We start from the raw sequence: 27,798 nt of genomic DNA on the forward strand, positions 1-27,798 counted from the left end.
GCCAGAGACTATTCCCCACGCCTCCGTGTGTCGTGTCGACGTGTGTGCATGTGTGCATGTGTGTGTCCCCGATCTGGGCTTTCACATCGACACCCAATCTCTGAAAACACAATTACACGCCAAAGCTGAAGGTCGCGGTAGATACCATGCAGTCACATGCAACGAGTTTACTTGTAAGAGATAAACACAGGAGCCGTCGCTCTTCTTTTTGTTTGTGGGGCGTTTTTTGCCCCCTGTGTGTCATTTAGGGGAGTCAGGGAAAATCAGGAATGCTTCTTCCGGTCCCAAAGAGTCGAAAAAACCAGCGGAAGTCCAAGTGGTAAGTTTTAATATTCTTTTTCCCCTCCATCGTTGCATCAACGGAGTATTGTGTGATTCTATCTCTCGCTTGTGACTCTGTTTTGCTCGCTGAATGTCTATTTTTCATCGATACGTTATCAGACGTCCTGATCGATAATCGATCACCCGGGTGGCGGATGAAGCCAGTGCCATATGTCACTTCTCCCGTAAGATTTCCACCTACGCCGAATGTCGCACTATTTTAGTCCCTCAAAATGTAGATTTTAAGATGTTTAGACGTTTGTCTAGCACGATCCGTCGCTGCATTCGTATTTTCTAAGACTATGGCTTTAAATTGATCGATCCATATCATCTGTCCATGTTGTTTACGCTGGCTAAAGATGGTTAAGCATTAACACCTAATATTTCCGATCCCCCTTTCCGATTCACTTCACGCCAAAATTGTCCTGTCAGTGTACAAGCACAGCTCGCCTCCAACAATTTGAACAATCCGATTATTAACAGTATTATCCGGGTAAGCTAAAGGCTCGATAACGGTCGGATAAACAAAGTGCTCGTTGCAACGGACGGGCTAATGAATGCGTTTCCACGTTCACTTCTGTTATGGCACTAAATTGAGAATTGCTGACTTTTAGAAACGTCATGTGCCTTAAAATGGTGTCATCTCAATCAACAAGCGACCCATTTTCAACTTGGGGAAAATGCAATGAAAGTCCACTTTTTAGTTTACTTTCTCTCTAGATGTGCGGAAATGGACTTATTTTGTGCACCTCATCATTTAATATCGGTCTGGCTCTTGATATAAATGCGCTCGAATGAATCGCAATGCATATTAAACAAATTTTTATGATCAAAACACCATCCAGCAAAACTGCTAAAGTCCCCCATAACTGTACTAGTTGTGTAAAGTTTGAAGAATAGTGGTGAAAAGTCCGTTCTACCTCATTGGGTGAGATTAATGACAAGTCCAACAAATCAGAATAAAAAAGATGCCTTTAGTGCACTAGTGGGGGTGTAAGTTGCTTGTTCGATGTTACAGGATGTCTGAGGCCCGGAAAAGTCCAAATGCATTCTTGTGGTGGATGCCACTGGGCAGTCCTCCCATTGTTGACTTGCCGTAAAAGTTTGACAAAACAACCGGGATTCAATCCAAATGTCAGCTGCAATGAAACGGAATGATGCTGACTCTAAAAAGCTCATATCGACATTACAATTGAGGAAAAAGGTTTTTTAGCCCCTGTTAAAATCGTTGCACCAAAATTCTATCAAACGTTGACCCGTGTTCCGTGTTGGCTGACTGAAGACGACTTTGAAATTCACCATCATTTTAAAAGCAAGTCACGTGTGATACTTGCCAGTATTAGGTTTGTGAGCAGTGTGTCACTTTCTCACAGTGTGTGTACGTGTACGTGTAGGGGGGGTGCACAGGAAGCGGGTCTTGTCTTTGTCTCTGCCCTTAAAAGTATAAAAGTCTTCTTGTCTGACATACTTGTAAATGACCAGCAGCACTTGCCAAGCCCCTTGTAAACTTTGAATACGACCCCCTCATGTTATCTCATGTGACGCTATATTCAATTAAAAGTGACCAATCTTTGGTGGGCCCTGTCGTAGATGTTGCAATCATTTGCTAACTGCCTTCCATTTTGTCGTTTTCGTTTGACAGGAACACGATGAAGACATATCCTAGATGTGATGTAACTTGAAATTTGAACATAGCAGACATGTGCCGCCGTGGTGGTGAAAATGGGGGGCTTTCCACCACTGCCACTATTAAACAAATGCACACACACATACGCTGCAAAGCTTAAATAGCCCCCACCCAGCGGTGTCCAATCACCTTCGAGGCTTGCCGCTCTAATCTGTTTGGTCCAATCTAGCATATGCTGTGTTCTTATTGGCGTTCAATCGAACAGGTCCAACTTGCTGTTAGAAAGCTAGTTTGAAGCTTCTGAAGCCTTTTAATAGTTAGCAATGGACTGGTTGGTTTTATTCCTTCGCATGAAGTAAAAGCTGGTATTATCCTGTGCAAATCTTATGACGCAAAGGGGGGAGGGGGGTGCTTGAGATGATTGCTGCTGTGCACAAAGAAAGGGTTATTTCTGATGAGTTGTATATCTGCACACTCTTGTTTGAGTTGCTTATTTCCCTGGAGCGCATTCATATATTGTCTTAACATGGAAACGGCTCCCCGTGGCCTCTTTTATCCTAAGCGCCCGTTTGGATGGCTCCTGCATTTAATCCGCCTTCGGAATGAATCGTATGTCCCTCGCACTTTGCCAACAGTATGGCGGCCATCTGTAATCTCAACTGGAGGCTGTTTGAGAAAGCAGCATGTGTAATATGCAAACAGGTTGCTCGGTAAAGCCAGCGAGTGGCACACTCTCAACTGCTTGGCGTCTGTGAATAAATGACTGATAGACATGTGCCGACTAGACAAACTGGTCCGACACCTGTTTGCTCTCTTATGATCAAACTCTTATCCTTTGCGAGCCTGGTGCAGACTGTTATGTTGTCACGGCATTCAAATATTCCTTCAAGGTTTGTTAAGGGTGTGGGCCAAATCTCGCTCAAATGTTCCCCTAATTACCCATCTGCGTGTGTCGGGAGCTGGATTTTATTTCCATGAATGTTGTTTCTTTTGGCGCCTTGAAGAAGACAGAAGCAGCTTGGCAACATTGCAGTTGCTCTTGTGCCAAAAGCTACTTTTCTGAAGGGCCTGCTCGGCAGGCACGTGGAGCTTTAACTGTGTTATCATGCCAAGAAGGACAAGTTACTTCACTTCTTGGGCTGGAGCCACAAGGGAATCCCTGACCGTGACGCAGGCGAAGGAAGGGCTTTGCAGTTCTGGGATGCCCCGCAGTTTTGCCAGGAAACAGTTGGAGGGTTTGTTGTCAGTCCATTTGTGACACCAGGCGGAATGTTCCATCCTGTTACTTGTCTGCCTGCATATTAACATGCAAAAAAAAAAAAAATGGCGCTGATGTATGTTGCAGGCTCACAAGCACAAAACCAGTTTTGAAATCTATCATTTGTTGCCGTTTGAAATGGTTACATAGGTTAATTTTTTTTTTTTTTTGCAACAATCAGTCATATGATGTACGGTGTATGATTTACATACGTGTACTTTTGTATGAGCAGCTAACTGAAACAACTGGTTTCATTCATACGTCCCATTTGTCTCTGCGTGCAAAAAAAAAAAAAAACCAGCGTGGGTAACGAGGCCCGTGATCCTCGGTAAGCCATTTGGTTCTGGATGTCTCCATGACAGTTGTCAACATAAATCTCTATGTAAGTATGTGCCTTTCTGCAAACAAAAGGCCGGACAGTACAAAGAAAAAAAGAAAAAAAAACAGTCGCCATATAAACCCAACAAGTTCATCCAGTTGGGGATGTTCATGGCATTCCAAATGAAGTTTGGACACACACTCATCATGGCGTCTAGAGTTACCAAAAGCAGTGCGAGCTACGACATGTCGCCTGCATTCTCAATCTCTTAATGGCAGCGGCCTTTTTAAACACGAGAGGAATTTACCTGCCTCTCGTACGATTTACAAAGGAATGTCAGAAATATGACTCGCATATTAAGAGCCCCAGTTGAATTTAATGTAACAATGTATTTAAGACTGCATTGTTTGGAATTGCCACGTGGGTTATTTTATATTGACAATTCATGAAGAAAAGCGCTCGACGTGATCTGGTCTCCCTCGGAATTTCCCGTGTCGGTCTGTCATCTGGCAGATTTCTGTTTGCTCTGGTCGTGCTAGAGAATGAAAGCAATGGTAGGTTCTCAACAAGGCGCGGTCAATATCTAACAGTGCAGCAGTCAACAGAAACGGCGGAAGATTTCAGCTGAATCAGCAGAACATTTTGTTTCTCTTTTATCTGATGACACTCCTTTTATTTAATGCAATGTTCTTGCCTCGGGAGCTGATTACAGTGTTTAGCTCCTCCTGTATTGTAAATATTGGACGTCATTATTTTCAGTGCCGGCATTTTGGCGGTTGTAGTATATTTCTAATGAATTTTTTTTATTACTGTAAATAAAGCACATCAGGCTTACTGTTTGTTCCTGCATTATTTAGTGGAGTCGCTTGCGTTGATGTCCTTCCCCGAAGTGGATCACAGGATTCTTTTTGCTGTATGCCCATTTAATTTATAGAATAGCTGAGGCTAATCAGATTTGGCTCACTGTGTTGCCGTGGCTCATTGGAAGAGGTCAGTGGAAAGTGCGTGACCAGCCCGGGCGACACTTCCTCAATGATCTTGTTGTTGGTGCAGCCCAGCTCAATGGAGCCTGTGTTATTGCCATACGAGGTAATACTGCAAAGAATGTGAGTGAGCGGGTGGGTGGGTGATGCATAATCAAAACCAGCACCACTGACTGATTTCATGTGCCCATGTTGTTTTTGTCACTGTAACAGAGGATCATTAGTTGCCTCTTTGTATGCTGCTTTCACATAAATACGACACGCTGCGTTGAACCGATGAGTCGACCACGACGTTTGGAACTTGATGTTGAACTGACTAATGGCTTGTCAGGTGTTCACATCTTCTTGTTAGAGACATTTTTCTTTATGTGACTTCAGCCAAAGGGCGGAGTTCAACCCTGTTACAATAAACGAAATACGCCTTGTGTATACAACCTCCCAGTTATTTGCATTCTGTTTTATTATCGCTAAAGGTATAGCCCCCCCTGATTTCAATTTCGTAATAATGACACACATCGGTCAGAAAAAATGCATTGTATGTATATTTTGAAACGATTTGCAGATTGGCAAGCGATTTTCACTTTTGATATGAACATAGGCATGCACCGTATATGCATGCATGTGAGGCGGTGCAGGTCTTTTTTTATCTAGTTGGAGTTGGACCCTAAGTGCAACTTCTTATCACCCTGTGCTGTTTGCTTAGACCTTGCAATCTACTACCCGAATGTGGGTTTGAGAAAAAAAAAAAAAAAAAGGATTAACCCATTAGCTGTCATAGTTTCAACTTCTTTATCCAGGCGACTCCTCCTTAACCCCCTTGTCGGAATCTACCACTGTTAGTCAACATCACGAGCCCATTAAGGTATTTGTGAGGATATTATTTATTTATATTTATTTTAATTTATTTATATGTATTTATTCATATTTATTTATTTATATTTCTTTCTTTATTTATTTAAATCTATGGTCTTATGACAAATTTGCTTATTGCAAAGGCTGCGATTATAGTGATGAGTGGAGTCTCATAAGACCTGAAGGCAAATATCTCAAATTCTTTTTTTTTTTGCTTCAAAAAGGTTTGAAAAAAAATGTGTGCACGCCACTTGAGCAGCAGTGACCAATCATAACACATCCTCCAGTCAAATTGTTTGAAAACGCCAGCCCATCCCACTGCAAACTTGTTTGCAGTCACATATGAAGAGGCGGACAGATTTGGTGCCGTCCAAGCAAAAATGAAAACATCTCTACACCGGAAATGATATGATGTCATTTTTATCCTATTCTGATAAGTGTCCATTTAGGGGAAGCTCAGTGAACATATGTGGTGACGCAATGTCATTTGCACCATAGCATGTCGGAAATCATGAAGGATGGATGAACCGTGAGACAAAAACAAAGCCGCCACTTCTGCTTCCTCCTGCGCAGGAAGAACCAACCAGCTTTAGTTTAGTCACTTCTGTCTTTTCAAATGACTTGGAGAACACATGAGCAGATGCTCTGTTGGGGGAGGTGGGTCAGCACAATCTCTCTTTTCAAGTTCCATTCAAATAGTCCAAGTCTTCTCCGTGCACAATATGTCTTTGTGCAATTCAGCGGTGTTTGCGCTTCCACCTTTTTTCCAAAGCGTCAATTCGGTCGAGCCAAATGTGGCCCACCGACGTCGGTCGGTGCAGTCAGTGGACCATGTGGCAACTGCAGGCATTCAAGCTGTAAGAATGCACTGAATCAATATTGAATATCTATAGCCTGCCTGCCAGGCTGCCAGGCTGCCAGGCTGCATCTGCTCCGTCAGTTGTCACTTCCTTAGCCTTGGAAGTGTCTTATTTCCTTCAATGACATTTCACAGCAGCGTGGCATAAAGTCGTGCAGGGCGAGGCTTTATGTTTCAATCAAACTGGCGTCGCTACTTGACGGGATATCTGAAACTGATCACGTACGGCTGATTCATGTCCTTCCTGGATTGAATTACCCATCATTAACCTTTCTTCACCGTCAACTAATCCACAGAGACTGTCCGACAAAATCTAAATGTGAATATAAGCATCGAAAAAGCAAAACGATACATTGCAAGTGTTTTTTTTGAACCTGCTCGGTTGGATCTGTAATTGGCTGCAATCAGATTTGCGTAGAAAGTGCCAGGTATGTATGTCGTGACGGATGACAACGAAATGCAAATGACAAGCAGCCATAAACAGGAATAACTGGCGTCGCAAAGTTCCACTTATCTCTCACTTTTCGCCATGTGATGATACGAATGACATTTGCGTTGTTGTCACGTAACTTCATCTTGAAAAAACATTTTTAAACGAATCAAATTTAAGATTAGATGGATATATTAATATTGGAATTTAAGAATTTTTGATATGTAGGGTCTGTGTGTTGCGTAATATACAGTATGTCCAAAAGGAAAAAAAAAAAAATCCAACATCAGTCAAGTTGTGCTTGGTTTATTTATGATCATTTCAGACACAGAGCAGCCTCATCCTTCAACGTGTGTGCCGAATTCACACCCCGTGTGTGAAAGCCGAGGATTGTGTTGTATATCGAAGGCTGTTTTCACTAGTCACTGTCACTAAGTCACTAAGTCTCGTTTTTTTTGGGTTTTTTTTAATTCAGTGTGACTGACAGATAACCGCTCTGTGAACTTCTTCACAAGCAGAATGAAAAAATGGTGTGTAAATTAAATCAAGGATGATTATAGACAGCAGTCTCTTATTGACACACCTAAGAGGTTTGTTGAGAACTTTGCATAAGTCAGCAGCTATGGCAAGACACCATGTTTTGTGACATTGCTGAGTTTCACTGCTTGGCTGAGATTGGGATCTTGGGTTGGAGCCAACCAGGCAAACAGTATAACTGTTGTCTGTCAGTGCTCACTTCCTTTTGGAAAGGCTCAAATGTTTTGGATCTGTCGTTTTTTTTGTGTGTGCAGAGAAGATAAAGTCTGTGAGTGCACTATATTTTATTTGTTGTATTTTTTTTTTCATTTTGAATATTGCCAATTTACAAGTTATGACACAGAAAATAATTGTGCATTTATTCCATTTTATTTATAATTACCGTATTTTCCGCCCTAAAAGGCGCACCGGGTTATAAGGCGCACCTTCAATGAACGGCCCATTTTAAAACTTTGTCCATATATAAGGCGCACCGGCTTATAAGGCGCATAAAATAGAAGCTATACTGCATCAAACTGAGGTTGACTAGGGTTGCGGTATGCATCCACTAGCCAATAACCAACGAGCCCTCTGTAAACAATCGCGTTTCTCAAACGATCTCCTATAAAATGATCAGAACTGACTAAAGTTCGATCTAACGCATTGGTACTACTTACCTATGTTTCCCTTCCATATCGATCCGTAGATTTACTCGAAACATTAACAGAGCAGCCTATTTTGACATGAAATAGCCTGGTACGTATAGCAGCTATCGCAATAGCATTAGCCATCCGCAAAGTCTCACGAGCCTCAGCTCGCAATCTCCCATGAGCCTCAGCAAAGTGTAAACAATCGCGTTTCTCAAACGATCTCCTATAAAATGATCGGAACTGACTAAAGTTCGATCTAACGCATTGGTACTACTTACCTATGTTTCCCTTCCATATCGATCCGTAGATTTACTCGAAACATTAACAGAGCAGCCTATTTTGACATGAAATAGCCTCGCGGGTACAACAGCTATTCGGTGACGCCCCCTGACTACAGTTGCCGTAATGCTGGGAAGCGATGCGACCTTGTAATTTACTAGTCGTACTAAAACGTACTGAAACATTTTGGCAGAGCACTGTGTACAACCAGTATGGATCAACAAATTCATCAGTTGATCCATATATAAGGCGCACTGGCCTATAAGGCGCACTGTCAGCTTTTGAGAAAATTTTAGGTTTTTAGGTGCGCCTTTTAGGGCGGAAAATACGGTAATACATTAATAGCAATAATAAGAGAATAGTACAGATTGCTGCAGAATGAAGGAATTTATAACTTTGAAAGGTGTGTGAATTTTTATTTTTCTGGTCTGTACCAAAAGTACTCATGTCAGCACATTGTATAAGTAGCAATCTGATGCCATTTTTCTCTGCCACACAGGTTTTTGTAGCTGGTCATCAAGGTGTCTTATCTACCTGTGCTTCGACATCCATCATTGGTCTATCATCAAGACAAAAGTCTCCGCGGAAAGAATAGAATCCGTTTCTCCTCAAAGACAAATCATTTGTCATCAAGTGACAATTGCTTTCTGTGAGCAGAAAGGCCAAGCATCATCTCCAGACCAACTCCCAATCGGTGCTCCCTCGGTGGGGGAGGGAGGCAAGGCAGTTAAACACTGTGCCTGTTCCCCACAGAGATGAAGCTGCAGGCCGTCATGGAGAACCTGCACAGGCAGCAAAGGGCCAAGCTCTTGATGGAGCAGCAACTTCAGCAGCAAGCGGCCGTGCAGCACGCTCACGCCCGGCCAGGCGGAGGAGCGGCGGACCATTCTCGAATCAGCCCGGCCCCCGAAGCCGAGCAGGCCCAGTTGGTGGCCCTGGCGGCCATGCGAGCGGCGGCGGCCGGCTTACAGAGGGTGTCGGAGCGCAGCAGCGGCAGCGAGGAGGAAGACGACGACAATGATGGAGAGGAACAGTACAAAGATATGATGGGGTCGGACGAGGAGGAACAAATGTAAGAATGAAATCGCTTGTGACTTAAATGGTTTGTACCTCAATTCCACTTTTCCCATTGAAATGAATTGAAATATTATTCATTCGTTCCAGACACACCCCAAAAATAATTTTGATATCAGAGCATTTCAGGAAAACAACCATTTTGATGAATTTGCTTCCTCCTCGCAGCAAACAAAAGTGGGACGAGGAGGACTTTGAAGGCGAGATGGAAGAAGACTTTGATGACGACCTCGCGGAAGAAGGTCTGCCCACAGGCCACAACGCGGTGGTGCCCGGCAAAGGTATCCTCCTGCTGCCCCACCGCCAGCTCCACCCTCACTCCCAGCTGCTGAAGGCTCGGCCCAGTGTTGACCAAGAGCCCCGCATCGCCATCTTGCCTCCCCACACCGCACACGGCCATCTCGGCCAAGACCACGGGGAGTGGACCTACGAGGAACAGTTCAGACAGGTAGGATTGCGTTCCCTGATCTGCGTGCAAAAAATTAGGGAATCTTTTTCATCTGAAGCCCCTTTGTATTCCAGTTTTCTCAATCTGAGCCATGATTATGATTTCGTTTTCACGCCAGTATTTTCTTTTTTATTTTGCTTTTCAGTATTGGCCCCAAAAAAAAACATGTCTGTCGATCACTAATCAAAACCATGTTGCTGACATAACTGCACAAAGTGAGAGATTCACAGCCACTCCCAAACAGGTGTTGATATAACTTAAATCCATTTTTGGGTGGGACACCTGACAATATGATGAAATATTTCCATATCATTGTGTTAGATCAATACGCCACCACTAATGTCAACTGAATGTAAGCACGGTCGAAAGACAACAATGGTGTCAACTGAAAGTGCTCATTTTGTTCATGATGGAATTTTCCATTCCAAATAGACCCAGATAGACATTTGTATTGATTTACTTATGCGGTTATTTATTAATTTGAAACGTGTTGTAGCCCTTGACCACTATTTTTCCATGTCCTTTCCAAAACTTATACATCTCACTTCCGTATTGATACGTCAACTAAATTGACGCTGTCTTCGCACCCAGCCTAAAATCATAAAACATACTTTGACAGAAACTCACATGTTTCTGACAACTCTTTTAGTCCACTGAACTATTTTTTGCCCTACGTAAATGTGTACATGTCGACGCCAACGTACACGTGCTTTTCTTTGAACCCTAACCGCACTATCTGTAATTTGGAGCATAGCCTATGTCTTATGATTATAGCGTAGGCGGCGGCGTAACCCCTGTAAGACCTACCGCGCTTGTCTCGGCACTCCCTCTAACTCGGTGTGATGAATTAATGTCAGTTGGCAGCTTCTGTACATCAGGTTCAATATGTTTTTTTTTATCATAGCGTGTCAGTCAGCGGTTCAACTGTGTATCGAGACAGCCGGCATCTTGACTGACGAGATAGTGTTGATTTTAAAACTCCACCGTCACATGGCTCCGCCTGGAGAAACAAACAATGGCTCGATTAGATTTTTTATAAGATCTTAAAAAGTCTCTTTATTGCTTTAACGCACAGAGTTTTGCAATCGTGGGAATAAAGCATTGCTGTCAGACCGGAGTGGGTCAGCCCTGTGATTATTGCTAACTGCAGATGTGACTAGTGATAATACCGTGGTGTGAATGTGCCATGTCTGTGTGAGTAAAGTTCAAATAACCTACCTGTGATAGTGGACGCATTTTTTATTTATTTTTTCTTCTTTTCTTCCCATGATAATTCTAACCTCTGTCGTTTGGGCTGTGATTTAGGGAGCCTGTGTTTTGCGGTTTCTTCTAATCATGTCAAGTGAGGTCTGTAGTTAAATGTGCAGGCAAATGTTTGTGGAATCCATTTTGGTTGTTAGTAGTCAATGCAAATGTATTGCCTTTTATACTCGGACAATATTTTTCAGCAGGTGTACATTTGATCTGGCCCAATTGTGTTGACCCACATTGTTGTCCACATGCATCGTCATAGTACACGCATGACACTGTGGAAACTATGAAAGCCTGTATTTATTTTATTATTATTTATATATATTATAATATATATATTATTATTATTATTATTATTATTATTATTAAATATTATTATTTATTTATTTGAGTCATATTGGTTATGAAAAAAAGCACTTTACTGCACCTAAAAACGACTTATTGCTTACAGTTCATGATTTAATGTTTAGGTTGAGCACTTAGGTGGGGGGGGGGGCACTGGGTGGAGAGGAAAGAGTTAAAGCTGTTTAGTTTATTTTTGGGCTGGTGGGTGGAGGCTGCTGGAATGTGCCTGAGGCAGGGTGATAATGTGGCCATTGGAACCTCAAATCCTCGGCAGAAAACGTATGTGGCTCTATCAGTCCACAGCAGTTGGGAGCGCTTCCAAAGCAAACCGTCTTCTCTTTAAAGTATTGTAGCCGTTTGTCACACATGATGTCAACTGACAAGGGAAAAGAAATGGCTGACAAACTGCGGCAAGAACGGGACCATTTACTTTATCGTAATGAGATAGGATTGGACTTTAATGAAAAGATTATATTAAATCCAGCAATAAGTCAAATCAAATTGAAAAATAAAGGCAAGTGTTATGGTTGGCCGTTTATGATCGACTGCTTTTGGCTGTTCATATGTTGATGGATTGCATGAGGGCTAGCAGCGGTAATTGTGGTAAAAGTAACAATCAGATACTTCCCATAAAAAAAATGTCTGGCTCTAATGTGCAAAGCCAGGATTTTCTCAAATCATCCTTTTTGGAAATCGAATGAGTTATTAAAATATTTCATGATAAATAATAGTCATTTGTGAAATATTCATATGATTAATACTTCTAAACCTAACCCTTCTCCAGTCCCAGGCACTATTTTTGTTTTGACAGCATGCGAGGGCCTGTCATTAGCAGAGGTCACCCTCAGTGCTGCCTCAGCCGAACTATGCGTGCGCAGCTTCAGAGTGGTGACCACCAATGACTTTGGCACTCAGATTTTGAAAAATATTTATTTTCAATACATTCCTTATTCTAATGTGCATTCCCACAGCTTTCACAATGACTACAAACAGAAATGCTGAGCGTGCAAATACGCGCTCGGTGTTGCCAAATTTGTGACGCGCCTAACCCTCAAGCAGCAACTATTTAGAACAAAACAAAAATGCTTGTGATTTTCATTCCCGCTAAAAAACGGGTGGATGAGTGGAATCTTTTGCTGATTATTTTGCAGCCGAAGGAAGGGCAATCTGAGTCGATGGTGCTAAACATTGCCAAAGACATACGTTATCTTTTGCAGAAGCAGTGACTTATTGACATGATGGAAACTTTCGACCCAAGGTTTGTTCTTTCCCTCTCCTGTATAATTCTATAGTAAGGGGAAAAAAAGAATGTGAGCGAGCGAGAAGGCCTTCGGATTTGCTCTTCGGTTTTACCGTTTGATTGTTCTGTAATTTTCTCAAGAAACAAAAAATCAATGCTTATTAAAAAGAAAAAAAAGACTTTGTTGGGTATCAGGAGGAATAAAGCAAATTCCATAAGGGAAAAAATAAGCAAAAATATTTGTATCTATTCTCATTTGCTTTTTCCTTTAACCAAAGGGTAAAAAAAAAAAAAATCAATAGAAACTGGAATTCAGTTTTTTGTTTGCCGTTTGTTTGAAAGCCCTAACGGGCAGCCCTGATCTACAAAAAAACAGGTCCTTGACCCATTATGTGTCATCGGGTTGAGGACCAACAGATCTATAACGGTAAATAATAGTGTGCAACTCTGAGCTCCACATGAACACACCATAGAATTTGGATCGATATGTAGCCTCGTCCACGTTTATTGCTCAAGTTTGTCCTTATTTTTCGAGGTAATCTTTGTGACTCAAATGAGTTGAATCTTTTTTCCCTTCATTTTGGGTTCACTTGATTTTGTATCAACTTCAGCCCTGCACAAAAAAAAAAAAAAGGTGCATGCCCCCTTAATAAGCGGTATTCTCATCAGGTCCAAAAGGTTCAGAGGCCAGGCGGCGCCTTTGAAGTTAGTCTGTGTGGGCCTTAAACAGCAGCAGCAGCAGGGCAGATGGAGCCCAGATGGACAGTAAAGAAGGGATGTCTTTAAAAATTCATGGCACTCACCATGATCAGGGTGAGTGGAGGGCATTTGGCATTAAACATTAAATTGCTCAAACACACACGCATTGTGAAAGGGGGGGATGGGGTCGACTGGGCCGACAGGAAGTAGAGTTTGAATGAGAGCCAAGTGGGAGCGACACTTATTGGGATTGCCTGTCGGCTTTTTTGCTGATACAGCTGTCCAAGAAGTGTTTGTTGGCCTGAAGTTTGCTCGGAATCCTTTCGTTCTGTCTTATATATCGTTATTTATATAATTATATTTACAATTATAATTTTATTGATCTATATTATTTATATGTATGAATTTATTTATTATTTATATCATTATATTTATAATTTTATGTAAATATATATATATATAACTCATTGGATCATGTTATTTATGTATCTAATACAAATGTCATTGTAATTTGTAATTATTCGACACACAATTGGAGAATTAAAGCTGCAACCCTCGGATAATTGCTAAATGATTGAACTCTAATCATTGAGCAGTGGTATGGATTTAACAAAAGGAAAACAAGGTTTAATGGCTATTGTTTGTGTGCTGAAAAACAAAAGGCTGCAAAACAAAGGCAGCACGGGAGGCCTTGTGACAGTATTCCTGTTCAAGGAGGGAGGGAGGGGAGGGGAGGGGAGGGGCGCGGGTGCAGCTGAAGAAAAAGAAGCTGGCTTAGGAGCAACAAAACGACAGCCGGTTGGCGTCGAGCTTTGAAGCCACGCCAAGTAGTGTGTGTAATACAAGGTCGTTTGAACCGCGTGCAGTGTTGTGATGTTGATGTCAAGAACTGTGCAAACAACTCGTATGACAGGGAAAGGGAGGTGGAAGCAGGAATAGAAACAAAGATTAGGTCAAGTTGGAGTCCACCTCATTTTTGGTTTTGATATTAAATTTAAAAAATCGCAATTCCCATCCCTGACAGGAAAAGAGGAATTTCTCGAGCAATAGCAAGCATTGTTTTTCCCACCGCATTGTGTGAGATGTGTATTTTCTCACCAAACAAGGGTGCTCGCTTGCCTTCTCGCCTTTTGTCATAATACAAGGCTGGAAGTCGCGTGAATGCACCGAGCTGACATCCAAACAAAAGTTGCGTGGTTTCATACAATGACCCAGATAAAGGCATTCATTTGAACTCAAGTGTTGGAATAGAAATATTGCCTTCAGATGTCCCTGAAAAGGTGGCGTGTATTGAAAGCATTAAGTCTTGAAAGAATCAATTAAGTGCTGGGTCAGACATTGAAATTCTTGGCCAAGTGTTTTCAAGGTCGGAACGGTTCTTTTGTGCAAAATGTCACCGGACTTGAGAGCAGAAAATAGACAGCGTGTCTTCAATACTGCTGCACAATGAAAAGCCCTAAAAGGATGAAACTTTTCATTGTCGCAAAGGAACCCATTAGGTGTTGGGTCCATAATTGTCAAGGCAAGGTGTTGGCACTACACGCACACACACACACACACACACACGTGTGCACAGACTCACACATTCACTTTTCTTTCACAACATACTCACGTTTTCCTCTATATGATGTATAAAATTGAAACAAATGTAAATATCAAATATCTAAAAAAAATATCAAAAATAAATAGCAATTTTTTTTTATTTTCATATGGGGAAGAAAAACTATTAAAAACTACCTGGCCCTGTTTAGAAAAATAAGTATTTAATAATAAGATAGGATTGAACGATTGAAAATAAGTATTTAATAATAAGCATTAAATAAACTTACCATTTAAAAAAAATATTTGGTTTGTCTGATATTTAGATTTATTTTTTAATCTAATTTATTTTTAATAAAATATCGTACATCCTGTTTTAGGTTTTTTTGTGCGCACATGCACGTGTAGGACAAATTGAGGGGTTGCTTTTGGGGGAAATTGCAGAGCCCCCCCACCTATTGATTAGTGGTGGGCTTGGCGATATGGCCACAACATTTTCATCTTTGATGAGCTCCATAGATACAAGGCCTCCATGCGGGCTGGGTGGGCCAGATATGGTTTAAAGGCCTGGGCTGTCAACCATTAAACTCAGCGCACTGCTCATCTATCACTCTGAGTGACAGTGTAACCAAAACCTCCGTTTTTCAGCCCTCCTGGCTTCGATTAAATATCTCCCCGAATGTCTTCATCTCGTTTGCATCGGTGCCCTTTGACAGACATTCCCGCTGTCTGCTTTGCATTGTCGCTCGCTTGCCTGGGAATAAATAACTTCATCAAAGAAGTGGAAATGAATGATTATATATTACGTACTCGTTGGCTTGAAAAATCCACACGGATAGTTGACGACTAGATTATACTGAAGAGTTGCGGTTCTTGCGCTTGGCCTTGCCCGAGTTTTGGCCTCTACGATTGGGATGCACGTCGTCAGCGTTTGGAAAAGATTGCCCGCAGATACAAAACGTCTGGTTCTCGCGGCCTGGGAAAGCTGGTTTCTATTTATTTCTGATCCTTATCCAAATCTACAAACCTGCTATCTGAACGGTAGTGTGGCGGCGGAATGTAAGCACGTCATGCACCCGTCTCGATTGTTACGAACCAAGCTCCGTCTTTGACAGAGCTTGTTTGTCTTCGGCCGGTGCCTCGGTTCCTCGCACTCAGTCGATGCGCTTGAATTTATGAGGTCAGCCGGTCACTGCGGCTTATGATGCGTTTGATCCCGCCTGTCAATAACACAATGTTGAATGCCACTGCAGTAAAACAGATCTATTGTGGCTGTTAATTGTGTTCCCGAAGTGGGGGGAGGCTAGTATGGCGAGTTGTCGAGAGCGGACATGGATGGATTCATTATTGATGTCACCCTATGGAGACACGTATGAAATGCTGCCGTTCTTTCGCATTTTACATCTGAGGTCTACTACAGAAACGGCAGCTGTTTTTGTACCAACCTTATTTCAAGGTATCGGTACTTGCGACGGGGGACCGATAACAGTAACGGTCTCCCTGTTATGACCATTTCACCAACTAGAACAGGAAGAAAATGACCATTGTCATGCAATTTTAACGTAAATTTGTCACATTAGGATATATACTTTCTTTAAAATGGTCTGTCACTGTTTTTGGTGGGAATTGTATGTATCGAAAGTACTAGTGGTATCGGTACGTGGTATCGGTGACTAAAATGTTAAAATTCCCGTAAGACAAACACATACTAAATACAAACGCGGCAGGCTTTTTAGAATGTTCTATAATCACATTGTAACTTTAGTAACACAAATACAATTGAATGAGCCTTATAAGTCAGGCTCTCATAATAAGTCTTTCACTGCTGCTGCCTTGTTCTTACTGAACTCAATAATATTGAACAATCGTGTTTTAGTCTTCCTCATAACTTGAGCCTTGACTAATAGACTTAAGCCTACTGTGCTGTATGTTCTATGGATCAAAGAATATTTTGGGTGCTTCCATAAAATGGCTGTTGCCTGATACAATGCACTGTTTGAAAATGGCTGATCACGTGTCCACGGGCTGTATCAACTCGCCGACCTGGACCCCTTCTAGTCAGCATTCCCCCTCCCCCGCTTTTATGAGTCACTTAGTTTACTTATTGCGCTTGTCTTTTCCACAATCTATTCCTTCTTCATTCCAGAGAAGCATGGCTTCCTGTTAAATGGCGGCTAAAACAACTTCTCATGAACAGACTTTGATTAGCAAATGGAGTAACAGGTTCTGCGTCAACATTTCTTTTTTTTTTTTTCACAATATCTGGTTTCTGTTGAGCAACAAGCACAGTATAGACGTTGTTTATGCGTATGCAAATCACATCTGCTGTGTCGGTTGGTTACCAGCAATTATGCAACTTAATCACTCGAGTCATTGCAAGAGCGTTCGTTGACTTGATGTTCAGATGGCAATGATGCGTTACTATGACTTTAGTCAGCGTTTAGTCATATCCTATTATGAGTGTAAAACATCAACCACCTGTGTAACATTTTTTTTTTTTTCCCCCAAGTTGACAATTTTTATAAGAGAGGGAAAACATCAGTTAGCCTTCTCAAAAGAAATAACGACTATAGTGCAGTGACTCATTGAAAGCATTTTATTACAGACTGGAATGTTTCTGTGAAAGCGGTTTGAGTTTGTCAGATGTTTATTTTGACTTGAATAAAGTCAAAAGTGCTCTAACGTGTTCGGGTGGGTTTTATTGGATGGGCTCTGCCTACCTCAAGTTCCATCTTGTACTTTGGTGGTTATCATGATGTAACGTAAAAGTTGCAAGGCTCTGATTTTTTTTTATTTTATTTTTTAAGAAAAGATTACACATTAAAACGAAGTCACCCACCCCTGATGGAGAGTCGATACTCCACTCTCCTCTGGATTTTGGTTTTGTGTTGCAAGGCCCTTATTATGTGTTATGTGACACTTGTCTGCCGCTGGCTTACTAGCATCCATTTGCATTAACAGTGGAGCAAACCCTCCCCCTTGCACGGAAATAAATCCCCTCCCTCCTCAAACAGTATTGCTTTCCACCAGCAACAGGCTGCTCCGTACATGGTTATACTAATTATTTTTCATCATAAACCCACTTTGATTTGTCTCCTCATAATTTATCAACAGAAGGCCAGTTGCTGACCTATGTGTTTTTTTTTTATGACAATCAATTCTTTCAGGGCCGATTCCAAGCAATACCAGTTGGCCCAGTTTGTGGTTTTTCGAGTTTCACCTTGTTTATCTGAATAGCAGAGCTTTAATCCAGGAAGGGCCCCCAACCAACCCCCTGCTCACACATTACAAACATGAAAACCATACAGTAAGCCTACACCGACCACACCCAGCTCTGCCTGCTGAGGTATTTATATGAGTGTAGGTGGGGGCAATTGAGCTATAATGTATATTTAAAAAAAAAAAAAAGATCCATTCTAACAGCAGTGCACATGGAAAACTAAACGAGAAACAGACAAAGAGGAAGTAAAAGGGGCCGTCGATAAAGAGACCAGTAGAACTAGATGATTAAACAGTCAGGCGGGCAGTTTAATGAGTATTTTAGTGTTGAGAAAAAGCAAAATGTTGGGTGTGACGTTGCTCCTACAGGTTGAACAGGATCCTAACGGCTTATATTTGGTCAAACAGGTCCCATTTGGGTTGATTTTTTTTTGTCTTGTGGAATTCTGTTCTAACTGAAGCATCGTCAATAACCAATACGATCCATCTTAAAGTAAAATGCATTCAGTTATGTCAAGCTATTTTCACTCAATTTGATCTGCTATCTAAAATAATTTTCCCAATTTTTTCCTAATTATATCAAGAACATTTGAGCAGATACCCATTTATATCTACAAATGTCATTACTCGGCCATAAGGCCACTGGCCCATTACAAGTCACTGCTTTTCAATTAGGAGCATCATTAGCGTCCAAAAATGTCACAATTATGAAATGATCAGGCGTTCTATAATCAAGGTGTGTCAAAACCACATCCACATTCTTAATAAATGACAACACTGCTCCTGCTGTCCTATTTACAGTACATAGACTTGGAGACACAATAGGACATCCAAAGATAAATAATCCAATTAATATTCAATCATTTGTGTCTTGAGTTGTTCATGTAAATTTGCTTATTGCGTTGTTTTTTTTAGTTTGTGTTCCTCTAGCAGTGCACGAAAGACGCATGACATACTTCCCATCAATATGTACTCAAGAGAGTCACAGTCGAACCAGCAGCCACTTGGGAAATATTTGTTTGTCCGATAAAGAGAGGAAAGGATGTAGAGCAAATAAAGAATAGTTCTGAAGGGGGGGCAAGGAGGTCATTTCCAAGATTTATGGTGCGGCACTTCACAAAATGCATGCATCCTGTAATTAAAACTCCCCCCTTGTCTCCAGCAGCCCTGTACATTAGCAGGAATCCCCCCACCATCTCATTTAGGTCCATTCAATCCAGCAAAGCACAAATGCACACACACACACACATGCAAGATAATAAGATCTGATGGCAGCTTGAAGTCTCTAATGAGGGCTGAATGCTACAATGAGGGGCAGTCTGTTACTGGTTAGAGGCCACTTGTGTCACACCCCTACACAAGTTCAGCTGTAGGAGCTTTTCATTTCCTCTCAGTGGCCAGCGCAAAACACGTAACTCCATGTACGGTGCCATCGCTTGTGTCGTTTTGTTGCTGTCGCTGACACGTTTGGTTTTAATTAACGGCTAACTTTGCAGGTCAGGAGATTAAAAATAAATAAAGTGCAGAGTGGAGTTGGTATTGACGTAATGGCCTTGTTTAATTATATTATATTATATTATATTATATTATATTATATTATATTATATTATATTATATTATATTATATTATATTATATTATATTATATTATATTATATTATAATTTCTATTTCAGAGTATGTTGTAGGCCGTTTGGTTTAAAAAAAAAAAAAAGGATTCATTGATCAGCAGAATAGTTACTAAAAGATTAATTTTCTATCAGTTGGGAAATCAATAGTCATTTCAGCTGTGGGCCCTAATGGTGAGTTGTGTCATGCATGTCCAGAGGTTAATGTCATCCTGTGGCGGTTGTTCTCAGATGCAATATAAGGGTCAATCTGAGGCTCCCGTCCCCTTCGTGGTGCCATATAAATTTTATGATCAATCCCAGTTCCCAAGCCAAACTGGAACAGAAAAACAACTACAAGCTTTGTACTTCCCCGAATGGGCACCTGACTTTTCCTGCAAACTTTCACTGAACTTTCCGGCACTTCATTGTCTCTCTTTGTATGAATGAATGCAGACTGGGTTGTTTTTCATATTAGAAAACTTGCTAGAATCCATTTTTTTTGTTTAGTCTGCTCACTATCCTTTCGAGGTACATAGTAGTATTTTATAAATACAAAAACTCATCTAAGTGATCCTTCTTTCCACAGCTGTATGAACTGGATGGAGACCCAAAGAGGAAAGAGTTTCTGGATGACCTCTTCAGCTTCATGCAGAAAAGAGGTAAGGTCAATGTAACTTCAAAACCACACACCTTTAAATTGAAATATGATATAACCCTTCAAGTGAAACAAATATTGAAATAAAACTAAATCATTTCATATGCATATTATATGCAACAATATTTTTTTGGTATTATAATCTAAACCATTTGACCAGTCTTGTGGTTTTATAAAGGTCTATATTGTATTTTTCACACATTCAGATTTTCTCAATTAAACACTGAAAATTGGTTCTTGTTGGATCAATCCGCAAAATCCAATGCTGTGAAATGAATGAATCTGATTGATTGAAATATTTACCAAAATTATTGACAGTAGTAGAGTGAAATGATCTCGTTTTTCCTTCTTAAAGGTGAAGCATACTCGAACTTGATAAATTTGCTTCACCACTTTTGTTGCCACAATTTGCAGCACAGGAGATTCTTATCTCAACACATACTGTGACAACAACACATGATGTCTTCACATCATGTGCAGCGTGCAGTGGCAGACTCGGACTCGCGCTCTTTATAGTGGCATCGAGAGAGAGTGATAACGAACCAACGAAGGAAGGAAGGAAGGGTCGACCCAGCTCGCCTCAGATGGGTGGGGTCAGAGACCATTGCTTGATGCTCGTATAGCCTCGTACCCAGGATGTGCTTGCAATAAAGGAATACATTGTATTAAAGCCTGAGAAGGGATCGCTTTACCATGAACACACACACTGAGGGGAAAAAAAAAAAAAGGGTGCAAACCATTGTTTTATACCGGTTTGGCATCCGAAATGCTAAAGGATTCCATATGTATCAATGTCACTTCATAAAAAGCTGGAACTTTGTTAGTGTGACAGGTTTGTGATTCATGACTGACATAGATCATGAGTCAAGTAAAGATGGAATACAAAAAGATTTACAATGAAGCAAACATCTGCAAGTTGTGAGACGCAGACATGCTGGGTGGGTCTCCTCAGCCTGATCTGAGAATCTGAGTGCGCCCTCTACAGGTTATTACTGAGTCCCATCGATTTTATGAATTGATGTTTTGATAGACAGCAATACCATCCTGGAATTTGCGTGATATTTGAATTTGTGTCGCTGCCACCTGACAAACGTGAGATCTTGTTCCAGGAACCCCTGTGAATCGTATCCCCATCATGGCCAAGCAGGTCCTGGATCTGTACATGCTCTACAGGCTGGTGACTGAGAAGGGGGGCCTGGTGGAGGTCATCAACAAGAAGCTGTGGAGGGAAATCACCAAAGGACTCAATCTGCCTACCTCAATCACCAGTGCAGCCTTCACGCTTCGCACGCAGTCAGTAATCATATGAACACCTCTGTCGTTTTTCCTCCAATTGTTTACGTTGCGAAGGAAACCAATTCGAGCTCTGCCAGTTGGCCTGGTGCTTTTCTGTGACGTGGACGAGTCGAGGCGTTTTTCTGCATGAGGCTTCTTTGTTTTACGTTACTGTTGCTCTAGATTTCGCTAAACAGCTGAAAGGTGCATGTGCAAAAGAGGGGAAAAAAAACCCCAAACCTCAAGCTTGTCAGGGTGCAAAGTGCAAACTGTGGATTGCACTATTGCAGGAAAACACTGTGTGCCTTGGAGGGTGACCACTAGATAGATATTTTTTGTGTATGTGTGGAGAAGCTTCACCTGTTTTAAATGCACTGAGAGAATGAGGAATTGAAACTGCACTTGTGGCTCAACTGAGAGATCGTCTTACCTTCGACCTAACAATTTTTGGGGGCTTCATTTGAATATCAGCTGGCACACACTTGAGAATAAAACCGGCTTAAAAAGAAATCACAATAAGTCGCTACCTCGTGTTGCTCATTTGTCGAAATGTATTTGTGGTGTCCACCAGATACATGAAGTACCTGTACCCATACGAATGTGACAAGAGGGGTCTGAGCAACCCCAACGAACTCCAGGCCGCCATCGACAGCAATCGACGGGAAGGCAGACGGCAGAGCTTCGGCGGCTCCCTCTTCACCTACTCCCCCAACGGGACACCCACCATGCTATCTTCGCCAAAGCTCTCCACGCCCACCATGGCTTTGACTGTAGGCACCAACGGGGCCTCGCTCACCCCCATCCAGAAGATCAAGAAAGGTACTTTGACGCGAATCTGAATCTCACGATACATGTTCTGATCTGCGTTTTTCCTCCCTGCTGTGCAGAAGAAGAAGGTGGACAGCTTTTCCACGGAGTTGGCGTGCCTCGCATGCCGGTGGGAGCCCTGGCGGGCCACTCGGTGGCGGCCGTGCAGGCGGCCCAGGCGGCCATGGCGGCTCAGGTTGTGGCTTTGGAACAGCTGAGGGACAAATTGGAAGCCGGAGAGCCGCCTGAGAAGAAAATGGCACTGCCAGCAGAGGAGCATCATCGACTACTGCAGAGAGCGTTGCAACACAATTTGATGGCCATGACAGCCCAGATACCAATGAACATCCGCATCAACCAACAAGGTACTGAAAAAGTACCACATTTTCTTTTGGTGCTTACTCTTTGGTTGGTGTCAGTTGGTATCTCGTGTCTAATGTCAAAACAAATGTTACCACAAACCTCAACACCTGTTGGTGGGAAAGATAGTGGACCTTTATGTTGACCTGTTTAGCGTACATAACATGCAGGCTAACTTGCAACCGCGCGTGTCGGGGAGGTGCTAGCAAAAACTTTGCTGTTGGTTTCATGTTTCCAGATGTATAGATTTAGATGTCAGTTTGGAAAAACTTTAAATGTGGAGATCCACAAACACAGGAAACACACAGAGTCGCGTCATTGATTCAGCTGGCTGACTTTTGCTTTTGACAAAGATGTGTTAATATTGATCGGAGTGCATTGATTTTGCTAATACAACTTTGGTTGTTGGCGTTTCAGATGGCAGGCAGGAGTCTGCCATGAACCTTACAAGCAATGGCACAAACAGCATAAGTATGTCGGTGGAGCTCAACGGAGTCATGTACACTGGTGAGTTGCTGCATCTCAAAGTTTTGACTTTACAACTGTATGTTTCGGTTAAGAGTAGGGTTAGATTTAGGTACAAATTTGGGTTATGACTGATCTCCATTGTAAACCAAGGAGCCACTATAATTACACAGGGTGGGGCTAGCTTTTCTCCTAGCCTCTTTTTTTTTTTTTTTTTTAAGTCAAAGTAACCCTACTTTATTTATTAACACATTGATAGTATTTATTTTCAATATTGCAATTACTTTCTGTCGAATTGAGGTTGTGCCTTTGTTTTGCAGGTGTCCTTTTTGCTCAGGCAGCAGCTGGGTCAGCCCCGTCGGGGGGGCCCCTCTCCGGCAAGCCTGTGGGCAGCCGTGTCTCTCCTCATCATCTGCAGCAGCAGACCACACCTACCTCAACCTCCAGCAATCCAGTGTCTTAGCAAAAGCCTCAGCCTTTCCCCCCTTTTTTTTCATTTTTTTTTTCAAACCAAGCTACGTAAAGCCAAAAATGAAAAAAAAAAAACATATTTTCTAAATAATCGACGCCAAAAAAAACATACACAAAGACACAACAATCACTTGAAATACACTCTCAGGTTCTGTCTTCATCTCTTTTGTTCCTCATAGCCACAAAATATCCCAACAGAGAGCCAGTATATGTCAAACAAAAATGTATGTGCAACCTGTGAATTATTTATTTCTACATACATGTACAGATGATCGAAGAACAAAAGAGAGGTTCATAAGCAGGAAGGTGTAATGCACCGTTCACACTTACAAACACAGCTACTGACTGACAGTCACGTTTCATCCTCTCGGGGAGAGATTCTTTTTATTTGACCTTTGACCTATTGTTTTGTTGTTTATTTTGGAACTTTTAGTGTTTTTATCATTTAAATCTTTATCAATACTGTCACTGCAGGAAAAACATTGATATATTTAGAATTCTATGGAAAGAAAAAAAAATATCGTCTATTTTTAATCCGAAAAAAGCTTTAAAAAGGTATATGTCGTTTCTTCAGGGTGTGTAGCGACGCGACCTACTTAATGTATACAAATACCAGATACCTTAGCAGCCGTTGTAGAGCAGTCTTTATTGATATATTTGGCGAGGTGAGAGCTCAACTGCTGAATTCATGTGTGCATATCTGTATTTCCTCGTCACAAGACCAGTTCCGTACTCGATCGGCGTTGAAGCTAATTTGGCTGTTCTCGCTGAGTAAGATCAACTTTTGCTGCATTCTTCTGAAAGAGCAGTTTATCTGGAGTTGCTTTTCTCTGGCAAAAAGGTCTAATGCATGCCTGTATTTGTGAGTAAAACCTGAAGGAAAACCGATTTGCTTTCAGGGATGTCTGTCCGCTTAATCCTTGTTGTCGTGAGGAAGCTCACTTGGACAATCGGAGGACCTGATGTAGTTAAACATATATCTGGCGCTTTCGTCGTTGTGTTTTTTTGTCTTATATCTATTTTTGGGTGTGCATGACGTGCTTCTCATCCAAGTGCTTCTTATAGATTCCCGGATCAATCGTTTTTTGCAGTGGTCGTCAAAGCTCACCACACTTTGCCAAATGATCGGGTTCTTTTTCCGAGGCCCGGAACAGTACGAGGTGAGCAGTTGTCACTTTTTTACTGTTCCGGGCAAATATTAGCAGCTGCTGTCGCTTTGATCGGAGCCTGGCGTTTCTGCCTCGGGTCACCACCAGCTGCTATACAAACATGTCACACTGTGCGTGTATAATCTCGCACTTTTACTATTTTTGAAGGCAAAATGGAATTTACACCGGAGTATTATGGACCTACTGATGAGGGGAATAAAAGAAGAGCGTTAATGTGAGATTAAGGTCATACGAGAACAATGTCTGCCAGCCCAACGGACATTTGACGTCTATATCCGTCAATGGCAGTGAATGCCGCGTTAATATGACTAAAAAAAAAAAAGGAATTTGACTATTTTTCAGACTGTTACGTTTACGTACGTGCTTTTTCAATCAAATAACGCTTATGAGTGTTGCCATAATACTCTGTCATCAGAACGTAATAAGAAGGCTCTGCCCCTTTTCCCCAAGTGGGCGCTGTCATTGCCAAACAGATGTGAGCAGAAAGCACAGCAGTAGGTCGTATATTGTCTTTTGCAGTGTCACAATTCATGAGGTACCACCTGCAACTTGCAAACGAACAACTATTTGAACCTGTCCCATCACCCCCCGAGTTCTAAGTGTGAACTAGAAACACCAAAGACTACTAAAGTAAAAAAAAAAAAAAAAGTGAGCCATTTGGAAACTGCTGTTTATTTTCTTACCGGTACAAATTGCAGTTGGCGTTAACTCATTCACTGCCAACCCAGTTAATATCTTTGACGTCTATAACCGTCAACGGCACTGAATGAGTTAAAATAATGTGATCAGCAGCATTTCATATCTTGCGTGGCGGTCCCAGAATTCGATTCTCAGAGTAGGTTGTGTGAAGGTGAAGTAACAAAGACAGATAGTGCCTTCTAACAATAGTTGTGACATTTTTACAAAGCATTACTAAATACATGACATGAAGAAGAAGTTCTTTTTTGGGGGGGGAATGCTTTTGGATTTGGAGCAGATGTCAGAGATGCCGTGAAAGAGCTGAGCATTCTAGCAACTGTTTGGGGGTGGGGGGGCTGTAGAAAACCAAAATTCAATCAATCTTGAGCTAAAGAATCAACATTGCCCCCCCCACCGACACTTTTGTCTCCCTGACCTTTTGACCCCAAGATTCAAGCACCTGCCCCAACCCCCCCCAACATCCCTCCTGTACGAATCCAGCTTTGTAAGACATTTAAACAGTTGCTGTCTTTTTCTCTCCCTCTCATTTAACTGCATCTCAATGTGAGTTTGCTGTTTGTTTGTTTTGTTTTTTTGTCTGTGACAATCAGGAGTTATTGTGACAACACTGTATACCTCCATACACTCTTGAATATCCTTTCAGCCACTGTTTTGACACCTTTCTACCTCAATGACTTCGACACGCTGGGAAGAGAAAAAAAAAAAACCCTGGGTATTGATTTTGTTAGCCCTCCACTAATGATTACAGACAATCAGATAACAGCTAATTGGGACTTTCTCTCTTGATTTGTTGCCATTGCCTTATGGAAAGGAAGGTGGTGGTACGTAGGAGCTCGTGGAAAGGTTTTTGAAGTTGGACCCTCCAAGTGGCTGAGTATATTTACAGTGTTTCCTTTTTTTTTTTGGATTCAAACACTGAAGAACCAAAGTGTAGATCTCACGTCTGTTAAGATTGACACACTTCATTCTTGATTTTCCCGTAGCTCTTGGCAGGATCGTCCGTTTATAATTAGAACATTTCTGGGGGAAAAAAGTCTTAACTCAGCAAAGAAATGTTATTTCTTTTTTTTTCTTTTTTTTTCTTGTTTTGAATGCAGTTGACTTTGGATTGAATGCAGTCTTTACTGCATCTACACTTTAGTGTAGATCGGACAGTTTCACTTTATCCATGTGCTCGCTGTGTATAAAAAAATATATATATATATCTTGGACTTGAAATATTGCTGCTGTCAATCCCTTCATGGACCATTCACCACCACTTTTATGGGCCTGAATGCTTCTGGAACATCACTGCCTCCGCCTTGGTGTGCAGACGATGATGACAAAGTAACAAGATGCCTTCTGCTGTGACAATTGTATGAATTAACATGTATTACTAAGATTCATGGAGTAGAATATTTCTGGCTTTTTAGGGCTATGAATGATATCATGTAAGTTTGTTTTTGCTATTTCTTTGCTTTTGTTTTTTCTCCACGCTGTTGCAAACCAGCATACGGAGATGGCATTTTAGAGCAGATTTATTACCTTAGTAATGATGGTGGTGATGATGATAATGTGACGATTTTTTGGGAAGCTTGTGTGCTCCTCGTGTCTTCAGCTAACTTCAGAAATTCAGGAAACAAGGCGTTGTGTCTTGTCTCTTAAAACTTCTCAGGAAAATCTACCTCTACCTCCAGTTGGATGCATTTATCCCAGTTGGGTGTCAAGTTCCATTTTAGTGGGTACACAGAGCGGGCAGATGTTACAGCCCGACTGACCTGTGCTGATGATGCAACAGCAGAGATCCCACAGTTCAAAAGTACTGCTTTCTATCGTACCACTGTTAGCACCACGAGTAGTCTTCAGTATGTTCACTCGACGTGTGCTTATTCCTTCTTTATCTATACGTACATGATTTTAATAAATGGGATGTTTCCTAGTAACCTTGGTAACAGTGAAGTGGGAAGGCAATGCAACAATTTTTTTCCTCTCTCTATTTTGAATGGTGAAGAGTTATTCTTGCCTATTTACTCAATGTGTTTGTGTGAATACTTTAAATTTGAATCTGAAATTAATAAAATACCAACTTTCTTAAATGTCACAACTGCATATGAGATATTTTATTTTAATCTAACTATATGATCCCAAATTGGTCAAGAAAATAGCAACCTTGCAGTTTTCATAAACAATGCAAATTAAGCTTTTCGCGTTCACAACATAAAATATGAATGATATATTAAATAGGCTAATAAAGCAGAAGGAAATTTAGAAAGAAACACGTAACGTGGCCCAGGGACTAAGGAGCAGTCACAGATTAAGATTAAGAGAAACAAAACACCCTTAGTCCATATTAATAGCAATATTGTGTTAAAATGCGACACCTGCTGGTCAAAAAGAGACA

The 27,798-nt window shown here is 41.4% G+C and overlaps 1 protein-coding gene across 2 annotated transcripts; it reads left to right on the plus strand.

Annotated features, from left to right (window-relative positions):
• On the plus strand, nucleotides 1-27,498 carry arid3a (AT rich interactive domain 3A (BRIGHT-like)). Of its 2 annotated transcripts, XM_037249668.1 has the most exons (10): nucleotides 1-319; nucleotides 8,594-8,743; nucleotides 8,848-9,166; nucleotides 9,337-9,616; nucleotides 20,104-20,176; nucleotides 21,282-21,465; nucleotides 22,019-22,266; nucleotides 22,335-22,619; nucleotides 23,032-23,121; nucleotides 23,400-27,498. In XM_037249668.1, the coding sequence occupies exons 3-10, from the start codon at nucleotides 8,850-8,852 to the stop codon at nucleotides 23,540-23,542; spliced, it is 1,620 nt and encodes a 539-aa protein (XP_037105563.1). In that variant the 5' UTR covers nucleotides 1-319; nucleotides 8,594-8,743; nucleotides 8,848-8,849; the 3' UTR covers nucleotides 23,543-27,498. The 2 variants fall into 2 exon arrangements, with proteins under 2 accessions (XP_037105563.1, XP_037105562.1); XM_037249667.1 differs by having other exon boundaries at nucleotides 8,594-9,166.
• The last annotated feature ends 300 nt before the right edge of the window (nucleotides 27,499-27,798 follow it).

The sequence above is a fragment of the Syngnathus acus genome, chromosome 4 (genome assembly GCF_901709675.1).
Source record: "Syngnathus acus chromosome 4, fSynAcu1.2, whole genome shotgun sequence".
Taxonomy (NCBI): domain Eukaryota; kingdom Metazoa; phylum Chordata; class Actinopteri; order Syngnathiformes; family Syngnathidae; genus Syngnathus; species Syngnathus acus.

Excerpts from the sequence above, each read along its gene's own strand:
- arid3a (XM_037249667.1), top strand. The coding sequence starts at position 8,850 with ATGAAGCTGCAGGCCGTCATGGAGAACCTGCACAGGCAGCAAAGGGCC. Across the intron at positions 9,167-9,336 it reads TCGGACGAGGAGGAACAAAT|CAAACAAAAGTGGGACGAGG; the intron begins GTAAGAATGAAA and ends TCCTCCTCGCAG. Across the intron at positions 21,466-22,018 it reads GCCTTCACGCTTCGCACGCA|ATACATGAAGTACCTGTACC; the intron begins GTCAGTAATCAT and ends GGTGTCCACCAG.